At 39.6% G+C, this 13290-nt stretch overlaps 1 protein-coding gene across 6 annotated transcripts in view; it reads left to right on the top strand.

The window, feature by feature from the left end:
- htr4 (5-hydroxytryptamine receptor 4) overlaps nucleotides 1-13290 on the top strand; it is a 282593-nt gene that overhangs the window by 86126 nt on the left and 183177 nt on the right. For all 6 annotated transcript variants that reach the window (XM_061726112.1, XM_061726111.1, XM_061726110.1 and 3 more), the window contains exon 2: nucleotides 6860-6938. In XM_061726112.1, the coding sequence (XP_061582096.1) occupies nucleotides 6883-6938 (56 nt within the window). In that variant the 5' untranslated portion in view covers nucleotides 6860-6882. The remainder of the gene's footprint in view (nucleotides 1-6859; nucleotides 6939-13290) is intronic.

The raw sequence follows: 13290 nt of genomic DNA, 5'->3' as shown, positions 1-13290 counted from the left end.
CCGTCCCCCTTCCCAACCCCTGTCCTTCTTATTATTTATTACTAAGTTTCCTAGCACTGATAGCAACTTATGCATTCATTTCACAATAAAAGTAACTGTCTTCTGTTTAAAAACAGAAGACACAGGATATGTCCATGTTTTTCCAACCAGGTGTCTGGATTTTTCAGAAAAAATATTAAGAGTTTTAAATCCTTGTGACATCCCGGATAAATGTATTGTATTGTTTTAAAACCAGCAGCTATTTCCTAAGGTTACTTTCTGTCGATTCTGAAGAAGTAAAGGAAAAATCTCTGCACGTTGAGTTAATAAAGAACCTTTCTTTGATATTTAGTGTCTCAGGATTCCTACGTAAATCTCATGTTATAAATAACAAACTATCTGATGTCAAGGTTTTAAGACAGGAATTTAATTTTGTCAGACTTAAGAAAGATTTAAGTTAACAATATAGCAGGTTTAAAATGATTTACAGTTATGTAATCTTTAAGCCAGGCTATGGAGATACCAGAGCCTGAACTTTCAGCTGTAAAAGTGAGTGTGAAGGCTGAACATGTTACCTGCAACCCAAAATGTTGAAAGAGCCATATTGGACCAAAAACACAAAAAAACAAATATGTCTGGAGCCGCAAAAAATGAAGAAATGAAGAAAAAACTAGAAATGTGGAGAAAAAAGTCAAAATGTGGAGAAAAAAGTCCAAATTTTGAAAAAAAGTCCAAATGTCGAGAAAAAAGTCCAAATTTTGAGAAAAAAAGTCAGAATGCCGAGATTAATGTTGATGTACAATCTCGATAAAAAAGTCGAAATGTCGATAAAAAAGTCGAAATGTCGAGAAAAAAGTTGAAATGTCGAGATTAAAAAGGAAAGGAAAAAGGAAGAAAAAAAGAAGAAAAAAAAAGGGAAAAAGAAAAAAAACAAGAAAAAAAGTTAAAAAAAAGAAGAAAAAAAGGAAAAAATAAAAAGGAAAAAAAGAGGGAAAAAAAGGAAAAAACTGAAAGAAGGAAAAAAAGAAGAAAAAGAAGAAAAAAAGGAAAAAAAAAAGGTCAAACATTTTTGAAAAAGCTCCAGGAGCCACTAGGGCGGCGCTAAAGTGCGGCTGTAGAGCCGCGGGTTGCCGACCCCCGGGTTAGGGGTACAGTTGGCTGCCGTCCAACTGGAAGGTTGTCACATGCCAGTGTCCCTTGGCAGAACATTTTCCCCCTCGTGCCTCATTTGTCCCCGGCTACTCACAGTGCCATTCCCAAGCCTGGATAAACGGGCAGGGTTGTGTCAGGACACAGGGCATCTGATATAAAACCTGTCACGCCAATTTGTGGGATATGATGATCCACTTCTTTGAAAGAAACATTTCCCTGAGGCACGTTTGTGTAGAATTTGACGTAAAATAAGGTGTATAATAATACTTTTGGTGGGCTTTGTGTGTGTAGACAGTGCATGAGGCCTATCTTTTCATTCAATGCCTGACTGAAACCATTGTTGTTAAGGAACCACAGTTTCTACATATGCAATCATCCTTCAAGTTTTGCATTTGATCTTTAGCATCATTTCCAGGAACCTCTGGGTTTGATCTTTTTATATCATTTGTTAAAGGGGACCTATTATGAAAAACACATTTTCTCTTGCTTTAACATATATAAAGTGGTCTCCCCTCAGCCTGACAACTCAGAGAAGGAGGAAAGCAACCAGATTCTGTCTGTACAGCCGCCCGGATGAGCCGTCCAGTGTGATGTGGATCTACGAGCCGTTCAGATTCTGCTCCCGTCGTTACGTAACCAAAATGTGATTTACATCAGTTGGCCTCCGATGCGTGAAACCACGCCCACAACTAACTCCGCCGGCCGGAGCTTCCGCCATTTTTTCGTAGCGGTGTATCGCGTCATTCAGGCAGCCAATCAGCACAGAGCCTCATTATCATAGCCCCGCCCACTCAGAATCCCGCATAGATAATGAGGTTAGAGAATGGGAAGATAAAGACATGGATCAGAGTCTGAATTTCTAATTTATTTAGCAAAAACAATCAAAAGCTTGTTTTTAATCCTTGTGCTTTCTTCGGGTCAAGGAAGGAGGAAGAGAAGAAGGGAGGAAAGAACGAAGGAAGGAAGAATGAAAAGAAGGAAAGAAAGAAGGAAGGGAGAAAAGAAGGATGGAAGGAAGAGAGAAAAGAAGGAAGGAAGGAAGGAAGGAAGGAAGGAAGGAAGGAAGGAAGGAAGGAAGGAAGGAAGGAAGGAAGGAAGGAGAGAGCAGGAGGAAATAAGGAAGGAAGGAAGGAAGGAAGGAAGGAAGGCAGGCAGGCAGGCAGGGAGGGAGGGAGGGAGGGAAGGGAGGGAGGGAGAAAAGATGGAAGGAAGGGAAAAAGAGGAAGGGGGAAAAGAGGAACGGAAGAAGGAAGGATAATTGATTATGGTTTGGTTGCAGCAACATGGTGCAGCTTCTTTCTTCCAACTCTCGACGAAGGCGGACGCTTTTTCTGCCCCTCTCCCTTATCTATCTGCCCTGCTACTGCTTTTGTTTGTCTCATCTTCAGAGTCTCTTCTTTTCACTCCTCCGAAACTCTACAATCATGGAATTGATTTACTGGTCTCGCAGCACAATTGACCAAATCTTTGCGACAAGAAGACAGGGGGTAAGGGAGCCTCTTGCCCCGATGGGACATTTTTTGCTGGATACACAATGGATTCCTACAAATACTGGAAACTGTTGTGCTTGGTGATCCTGTCTGTCGAGGACGTTGAAGATGCTTCATAATTGGATTTATGATAGCAGGATTTCTCTTGATCATCCTCCTGATCGGAGGAGGGGGATTACTTGTCTACAGACAAACACGTAAGTCGTCGACAGCTGTTTTGGCTCTTTCAGAGCTGCCGGACGTGGCTGAAGGGTCAAGCAAGGCGATCAACGCTCAGACTTTAACGTTGGGGGAGCAAAGCCGTAAACTGGATGTGATTCTCGAACAGAATCGCAGGCTGGCGGCGGTCTTTGAGCTCATTGGCAAGATGGATAAGACCTTGGATAAGTTGGAAGCTCGGCATGGCGGAAATTGATCACAAATTCGTCTGATTGGAGTCGCCATTGATGAACCAGAGACTGAAGGCAGACGGAAAATTACAGAGGCTGCCTGTTTTTGCAATATAATTGTTGATTCTATAATCTGGCCTTGACAGGGCGGTTTTGGCCGATCATTCTGGTCACAATCTTCCTGGTGGAATGTAAACAAGATGACTCTGCCCCCACTAACCCTCCCCTCTCCCACGAACATCTGCGGACCCTGTTTTCAGAACTGCACCGAGCCGCCTGATAACACCAAGGACATTGGCTGAGAGCAGCTCTGGGCGGAGTTCATGGACTCATCGCTACACACACACTTACTGATAACCACACACACCTCCCTCAACTCAAGGCCTTCCTCGGCTCCCCCTCTTATCAGCCCCCCCACTAACAGTCTCCGGGTTTCGAGCGCCACCAAGCCGCGGCCCTCACTTGGATGTACTGTGTTGGGACCCCCCCACTCCCAACACGCCCCCCTCTGATTCTGATTCTGATTCTGATAACTACGCGTCGAGGCGACGCAGATCAAATGCAGACCGAGAGGACTGTGATTGGTTCGCTTGGTAGCAACGCATTTCCGGTTTCCGGTTGGAAGCAGTCGTGAACTTTCAGCGCTCTTTTCTTCGTGTGTGTGTGATTTTTTTTTTTTTTGCACAATAGTTGTCCTTATCTCTTTCATTCACTGTGACCGGAAAAGTCGGATAAACCATTCAGGAAAAGATAGCGACCTAGCGCTCGCGGGGGGTATTGCATCGCGGCGAAATGGAGTGACGGAGAAGTCCGAAGGATTCACGACGGCGTCACCGTGACGGTGTAGGCACGGCGTCGTTTTGATGCAGAACCATAATTCAGGCTTTAGACACCAGTGGTGGAAAAAACAGGGCCCCGTGTTTGTGACGTTCCCTCCAACCTCTGTGTGACAGGGATTAGTACCGCAGCACTGCCGTCACACCTGCACATTGTGCTTAAATTACAAAGAGAGTAAATGCATTATTAGCAGCGAGGGCTTTGTTCTGCCACCAGGCAAGGGAACAGTTATCCTGCTGCCGTATAGCCGACGAGGACTGTGAGTGCTGCTGATGCAAGAGGCAAATAAATAAGGCAAATACTGGCAGAACATTGGTTTATGATGGTGTGCCCTGTATGTTTAAAAACCCATAGACTACTTTTAATAGTGGTTTCTTCCTTTTATTTTTTATTGTTTGTTGCACAACACAAAGTGTTGCACTGTTTGCCTACAGCGTGCATTTTTCTATCAACTATAATGTACAGATTGTTGCTCATTCTGCTGGCTTTGTGCAGAACGTCAGCTTTAAGTGTCCACGTGATGAACTGGTGCTGACAGCTCGCCATATGGTTGAAGCTTAATGAGTTCTGTTGTCTGCTGGATAAATGAGGTCAGCATCCTTCTCAGACTCTGACCTCTCAGCAACTCTCGGCATTCCACTTGCACATTAGCAGAAAATAACCTTTACTGCTTATTTTATTGCAGTTTATCATGCGTGTGAACAGAGGTTGAAATGCATGGAGTTTTTTTCTTAAACAAGTTTTAACGAGAGATCAGGTTTTCTTTTTTGTTACACACAGTAACAATTAAACTTTTCTATTCATTTGCACAACTTTTAAAACACGTTCTCTTTTGGTTGAACTGTGCACAAAAATGGAGTAAGATACAGGACTGTCTCAGAAAATTAGAATATTGTGATAAAGTTCTTTATTTTCTGTAATGCAATTAGAAAAACTAAAATGTCATACATTCTGGATTCATTACAAATCAACTGAAATATTGCAAGCCTTTTATTATTTTAATATTGCTGATTATGGTTTACAGTTTAAGATGAAAATTCCCAGAATATTCTAATTTTTTGAGATAGGATATTTGAGTTTTCTTAAGCTGTAAGCCATGATCAGCAATATTAAAATAATACAAGGCTTGTAATATTTCAGTTGATTTGTAATAAATCCAGAATGTATGACACTTTTGCATTGCAGAAAATTAAGGACTTTCTGAGACAGTCCTGTATGTGTGTTTTTGTGAGTAGTTATGTATAATATATTATTATATTATGTTATGTATAATAATACATTATTGCTATCATAATGTGGATATTCAATGTTCATTTGCGACACAGAAACCTCCTGGAAGAGAACGTCCCTGGTCCCGTTTGTTTCCTGATGAGCGACCCTGAGTTCAGATTATTCAAGCAGTTTTGAATCACATAAAACATTATATGGAGTCTACATGTGCAGCACATCAAAGCCCCGGTTCAAGCCTGTGATGACCATTTCCACCTTAATACATCACATTTACGCCTAAATAAACCTTAAAAAAAAACACTCACTCACACTCAACACTACTCTTCAAAAACCCCAGACCTGAAAAGAGTATGGCTGCAACCGCCAGGGAGATTTCTAGTTTTTCTTTCGACTTTCACTTCTTGACCCCAAAAGAATCTGAGCTCTAAAACTAATATTTTGTCAGTTTTCATTGTTTTTTGTGTAGCATCTTCATTTTACTCTGGTTATATGTGTGCACGTCCCTTTGCTGTAATCTCACATACAGGACTGTCTCAGAAAATTAGAATATTGTGATAAAGTCCTTTATTTTCTGTAATGCAAAAATGTCATACATTCTGGATTCATTACAAATCAACTGAAATATTGCAAGCCTTTTATTATTTTAATATTGCTGATCATGGCTTACAGTTTAAGAAAACTCAAATATCCTATCTAAAAAAAATAGAATATTCTGGGAATCTTAATCTTAAAATGTAAACCATAATCAGCAATATTAAAATAATAAAAGGCTTGCAATATTTCAGTTGATTTGTAATGAATCCAGAATGAATGACATTTATGTTTTTTTTAATTGCATTACAGAAAATCACAATATTCTAATTTTCTGAGACAGTCCTGCATACTTTTATTGATGAATTATATTCTCTTCTTAAATAATGTCAAATGTCATATTAGTTGTTTACGTTGAATAACATAGTTTCTCATAAAGATTTGGCGGAAATAAATTGGAAAAAGTTAAAAATGTGTTGTTTTTTTTCTACTCCTTAGACTATGATTAGAGTAAACTTCTGTCACAGCTACACACACACTTGAAAGATGTAAATTATCTGGCAAAGCAGAAATACAACAAATTACAAAAACCATCAGCTAGTTTTCTATTACACAAGATAGTTTCATTGATTATAGGAGGAGCATCATTTCATCTGCATCACCCCTGGAGAAAACCTGATTTCCACAATGGAGCTTTTTTTCTGTTTTATCACAATATTCTAATTTTCTGAGACAGTCCTGTATGGTACCTGTGTTTTTAATCCTAAATTATTTCAAATGCATCCTTTTAATTGCTGAGATATAATTATTTTAAGTCAGGTGTGTCATTTTTGATCAATACTCTCACAAATCAGCGTGGTTAGGGTCGGCGCAGCCTCTCCTGTTAAGCAGTAATGTACGTTACATTTTCCATTAGTTCCTGCACAGCTCAGTGATTTTACAGTGATGCTGTAAAAGCAATGAAATCTCGGATGAGTTCAAAACCTTTGCTGGCGTTTCCTCCCTCTCCAACTTCAACACCCCTGCAGCCCCCGCCCCATAAATCTGATGCCTCATACGTAGCAATCCAGGTCAATTAACAGCGGATGTAAAATGTCATAATTATTACATTTGCATAATCCTGATGTGCTTTAATAAATTTATGTTAATGTAATCTTCTGTGCATGGATTGCGTTGTAGCTGTAATTTAAAGTTCACCCCTTTTATTAGTATAAGTGGTTATGTTAATTGGCTGTCGTGTTCTGTGTGCAGGGACTCCCAGCATTTATGGTCACATGAATGTCAGCGCTGCAGGCCGGATGCCGGTGATGGAGGAGCTTGTCAGTGAGAGGTGAGAAGGAATCAGCTTTTTTGTCGTATAATGAGCGTTTTGATTTAACGCTTCCTGATCACACCCCTTTAACGTCAAACACACAAACAAAGTCGCTTTCTGAATGACTTCACACAATTTATGAATCAAAACATTTGCCTGATCACGTGATTAAATACTAAAGAAAGTCATGTCATATGGCTTCATTTACAGGACTGTCTCAGAAAATTAGAATATTGTGAGAAAGTTCTTTATTTCTGTAATGTAATTAAAAAAACAAAAAATGTTATACATTCTGGATTCATTACAAATCAACTGAAATATAGCAAGCCTTTTATTATTTTAATATTGCTGATTATGGTTTACAGTTTAAGATTAAAGGAGCTTTAGGCAGGATTTATGAAAAAAAAATTGTATACGTTTTAAGTTTTCTAGTAATAATGTCAGATGAAGCGTTCCAAACTCAAAAGAATGTTTCCTCTAGTGTATCTCTCCGTTGCCTTGAACAGGCTGTGTTCTGCAAAATGTGCTGCAATTCTGGGCCCGAATTTCCCGCGCTGGGCTGTGGATGTGACGTCACATGACGCTGCATGCACGTTCTCCCCGTTCTCCCGTGCCGGCTTCACTGTTGGCTGCAGTACCCCCAACGGCCGTCGTGGCGAAGGGTGGCGCTAGAGAGTCTCATTTCTTAAAAGGAGCCTCATGCTCCTTTAAGATTTCCAGAATATTCAAATTTTAGATTTTTTATTTTTAGATTTTAGATAGGATATTTGAGTTTTCTTAATCTGTAAGCCATGATCAGAAATATTAAAATAATAAAAGGCTTGCAATATTTCAGTTGATTTGTAATGAATCCAGAATGTATGACATTTTTGTTTTTTTTAATTACATTACAGAAAATCACAATATTCTAATTTTCTGAGACAGTCCTGTAAACTGTTACAACTGTCAAGTAAGAAGCTCAGCATCTTCACGCTCAGTCGTAAAAGACAATGAAGCTTCTTATGTTGTGGTTTTGGGGTTTTCTTTTTCTTTTCGCTTTATTGTTTTGATGTCTTTTGGCTTATTTTCTTTTATTTTGAAATGTTTTCTCTCTTGTTTTTGTCTGTATTAGTTTTGCTCCATATGTGTTTTTCTTAGATGCTTGTGGTTATTTCATTTTTGCTGTTATTACCACATGTTTCCAGTACGTTCTTCCCTGCCGCCAGCTCTGTTTGGTCAGATTTGTTGTCTTCTCTTTGGACTTGGTGTCCGATTTGCGTTTTGGATCTAATTTGTGTTTCGTTTCAATCTAGCTTCTCCATATTTCTGTAACTGGGACCTCCGTTTTGACTCAAGATAGTTCTGTTCCTCTTTGGAAATACCCAATCCATGCAAAAAAGGGATAAAACTTATATCTCATATCTGCTCGCTGTTGACATGCTTTCTTATACGTTACCTTTGGTCATGCTTAGCAACATAATATATTACATTCTGCTTCTTTGGTCTCTATTTTTTGTTTGCATTATGTTTAGACCTTTTTTCTTCAGACACTTTGATATAAACCAGTGTTTCCTCTTGGAATTTTTTCAGCAGTGGGGGCATGCTTCCCGGGGGGGTGGCGGCGGCGGCGTTGACTAGGCCCGACCCAAAGCAATCGGCGTGTGGAAACTCAACAACAATAACGCCTGGCATGAGTGTCACAATACTTAATTGTGGCTCATGATACTATACCATCCAAATTATAGCAATAGCACTGATTTGACTAGATGTTGTGTTAAGAGCATAGTATTCTAGTTTAACTTGAATACTCTCTAACTCAGTCCCTCTGGTTGAACCAATACAAAACAGGTATCTGAAATACACAACACTGTATGAGTTATGATAAATCACAATGTAAAGAGGGTGTAAATATACAGTTTAACTTGAATACTCACATAGAAATGAAGGTTGAATACTTACCTAAAAAAACAAAGCAGCAATGCCATTTTTCTCAATGTTTGGGGATAAAGAGTTTCTTCAACAGGTCACTTTTTTCTGCAACTCTGTCATTGTCAAGGGACATGAGGATCTTTCTCTGTGGTCATAAGCATGAATGCTTCCAGGTGTTCTTGTGACTGTGTGTTCCCCCCTCACAAAAGAAAAACAGAGAAACATATTTTCTCATGAACAAATGTAATTGTCTGAAAGATGGTTCAAATGTTATTTCATTGCCCGAAAAATATGTTATTTTGTTACTTGGAAAATTTTAAATATGTTTTGTTGGTGAGAAAATATGTTTCTCTATTTCTCTTATTTTTGTGAGGGGGGATGTATATTGTTTTTCGGCACTACCTTGTTCTCTATAGCTGATACAACATGAATTACTCCTATGTGGGATCAATAAAGTTCTTATTTTTGCCATCTGAGAAAATTAAATATATTATTTTTGGTGCCTAACTGTTTCCAACAATCTTTTTCATCTGGGAAGTCAGGATGACATTCCCTTCATCCAAATGCACTTTTGTTCTTATTCTACCAAAGTCCATGTTGTGCACCTTTCCAAAAAGACACATGTTTACAGCACCAATAATTTCTGTATTAATTCTGATTTTTGATCGATTTCTTTTTATGTTTTGAAGATAATTTTAAAAATAAAACAAATAACTTAAAAATCACAGAGGAAAAAAAAACACCAGCAAACTAACAAACAAAGCAACAAAGCTCAGAGTTAACAAAACGAACCAGAACAACTCGCAGCCGCTCCATAACTTCTCCTCCTGGGCTGCAGGTGGTTTAAGGATGATTTATGGTTCCGCGTTAAAACGACGCAGAGCCTACGGCGTAGGTTACGCCGAGGCGCGCGCCGTACGTTGCTGCGTCGATTTAACGCGGAACCATAAATCAGGCTTCACAGCGCGACTCACTGTCCGCCACTCAGCTCCTCGCCACGCCGACTCCACGCTCATATATTTAATAAATTTATAAACCCCATATATTTATAAAGCCCCGCCTGGCCGAGCCCTAACACTGTGGCCGGCCGCCATCCGTCCTGGAGTACTGGCCGTTCTGTGATTCTCCAGATCACACAGATGGCCAGTCCGCCCTGGCTAATAAGTCTACCTTTTCTACGGTAATTCGCTGCCTTTATTTCTTACGGCGACTTCTTTTTTTTTTTTCTTACCACGACTCTGACTCTGACCTGGTGCCTAACGTGATGTCACTTCAGGCCGCGCTCTCGCGAGTAAATAACTCCAACAGGATCCCCCAAACACCCCACTCCCTCCCTCCCTCCCCTCCCCCCGCCGTTGCGCTCATCATCACACAGGCTGTGCTGTGAAGGTGGAGAGATGCGGCGATGGTGCATTTGCAAAAAAAAAAAAAAAAAAAATGATAATAGAATTTTTTTTTCAGGCGTGGCGGCTATGATTCAGCAGTGGCGGGCCGCCACTGCTGAATGAATGTAGAGGAAACACTGTAAACTGATGCCATGAGGTGTTTCTGAAGTCCTCTGATCTCGTCCGGAGTGGAACTTCCTGATGGATTTTATGTGCATGTAGATGAATAATGACATGCTACGAATCAAAAACCCATTCTGTGAGGCTGCTGTTGGAGCAGAAGGTCCAATCCTGTGGCTCCACTGGAAGACTCCCCCCTCCCCTGGTGTTCTGTTGATGATGATGATGATGATGCAAGCGATAAAACACATTCCACTACAACACCAAATTCCCAACACTGTCCCACTCACTTGACCACTCAGTGACCTGCTCTGGTATGTGTATATGTGTGTGTGTGTGTGTGTGTGTGTGTGTGTGTGTGTGTGTGTGTGTGTGTGTGTGTGTGTGTGTGTGTGTGTGTGTGTGTGTGTGTGTGTGTGTGCAGGTCATATACAGTTCTTACACTATTAAATACTATCATACAGGACTGTCTCAGAAAATTGGAATATTGTGATGAAGTTCTTTATTTTCTGTAACGCAATTAAAGAAACAAAAATGTCGTACATTCTGGATTCATTACAAATCAACTGAAATATTGCAAGCCTTTTATTATTTTAATATTGCTGATTATGGCTTACAGTTTAAGATTAAGATTTCCAAAATATTCAAATTTTTTGAGATAGGCTATTTTGAGTTTTCTTAAGCTGTAAACCATGATCAGCAATATTAAAATAATAAAAGTCTTGCAATATTTCAGTTGATTTGTAATGAATCCAGAATGTATGACATTTTTGTTTTTTTAATTGCATGAACTTTATCACAATATTCAAATTTTCTGAGACAGTCCTGTGTATATTGTTGTACCTGATTAATCTCATGGTAAATACAATTATTATGCACATATCTACAAGGCCAAAGATAAAACACAACTTTGAGTTTATTTTGTTAACTAATTTTCTCTCAGTCTCGGCGCACCTTATTTTGGGGGGAGTCTCTCCCTTTTTGATGCAGAAATCTCAACCAGCTTTAAAGGAAGCATCCCTGTTCAACTCCTGTTAATGCTGCTAAGATTTGGTTCAGACACTTCAAACAGCTTCTTCTCAGTGTCTTAACCCGAAAAAAATCATGGAGTATTCCCTTCTCAGTGGAAGTATGTCTGCAGGTTTATAACTCAATCAGAATATATTAGGTTGTTACCACATTTCTTGCAGCTTCTTGTAACACGCCACAGATTTACCACATGTTCCTTGGAAACCTTAAATCAGTCCCAAACAGAAAGGCAGGAGAAAAAAAAATAGTGAACCGACTGACTTTGGATGGGTTTAAACATCAGCCGGGGTGTAGGGGCTCATGATATTCATATAAGTGATTGCATAAGATCTGTTTTTATGCAAACATTCACTCCAGTCTCAGATCACAAGATCATACGTTACAGTAAAGCTTTTAACATAAACTTTCATCCATCTATTTTGTCTAGTGTCCTATTCCCCGGTAACCACAGAATGATGCTCACCATGTTTGACTGTGTTAATGAGGCTAGGCCTTATTTTCTTCAAACATTTGGCTTAGAACTCAAAAGTTTAGTTTTAGTCAAGTTGCTCCAGGATATCCAAATAAAGCAAAACTCAAAGAAAAAAAAAGAAAAGAAGGCGTAAAAGGGAGCACTAGGGAAAAACACACTTAATAGAATGATGAGCAAGACAATAAAAGCATGATTATGAAGTAGACATGAGCAAGTGAAGCAATCAAAATATCAAATCAAGGAGACGAAAAGTAGGGATGCAGACAGGGAAGAGAGAAGGTCATTGAACACAGATTAGGTCTAAGAAACATAAAAAATCATGAGAAAAAAAACAATTAGAAGAAAAAAAACCTATCCCCTGAAAATACAAAAGTAAAAAATAAATACGATAAACGTGCCCCAAAAGTCACCAAATTTTGCACGCAAGTCAGGCCTGGCGAAAAATTGGATATATAATGGTTTGCATTGATGGGTGTGGCAAAATGGCTCAACAGCGCCCCCTAGAAAACTTTGTGTCTCAAGCCCCACGATACGGTTTGACGTAGTTGCACGAAAATCGGTACACACCTGTATCATGGCGCAACTTAAAGAAAAGTCTCTTGGCGCCATGGCCCAAACCGAACAGGAAGTCAGCCATTTTAAATTAATCGTGTGTTTTCCTTAAAAATGTTCGTCTCCATCCTGCGACGACGCGCATTACTTTTCTCAGATGCCAAAAACCGCGCCTAGCCTTCATCTGATTGGTCCGTATTTAATAGTTCCTACTTTCTGCCATAACTTTTGAATGGTTTGATATAAAGACTCGGTTTTGAGTCCTTGAACATAATTGGTGCAAATTATCCCTGCCCCTTCTTCTGATTGGTCAATATTTGATAGTCCCTAATCTCTGCCATAACTTTTGAACGGGTTGTGATAAAGACATGTGGGTGGTGTCATCGGACTCAGTATTGAGTACTTGACCTTCATTGGCCTGAATTAGTCCCGCCCCTTCTTCTGATTGGTCGATACTTGATAGATCCTATTTTCTGCCATAACTTTTGACTGGTATGACATACAGAGTCATGGGTGGTGTCATCGGACTTCGTTTTGAGTCCTTGACCTTTATCGGTGGAAATTGCACGTGCGAGGGCCCGTTCATCGCTGCTTGCAGCTTTAATTTTAAATAGTTTTTCCAACACAATAATGAGACATATTTTTGAGTGGCATGGGTTAATAGAAAACCTGCCTGACATCGTCATTAGCTTCAATCAATAGTTATTGGCTCTTAACGGTGTGGAGTTTAATCTCAAACGCTGATTTCTGTTGTGTTTTATTTACTAAAACTGCAGCTACATAGCTGCTGCATGGTGTAATATAATGCAGCAGTTTAAAAGGACTGCAAACCAAAAATGAATTGGCAGCTGTGAATCCTGCTGGAGGCTCATTCCCATCTTAACAAACAGTCTTTGGCTCAGCT

Source organism: Cololabis saira, chromosome 7, assembly GCF_033807715.1.
Source record: "Cololabis saira isolate AMF1-May2022 chromosome 7, fColSai1.1, whole genome shotgun sequence".
Taxonomy (NCBI): Eukaryota; Metazoa; Chordata; class Actinopteri; order Beloniformes; family Belonidae; genus Cololabis; species Cololabis saira.
This window is presented reverse-complemented; position numbering and strand designations above follow the sequence as displayed.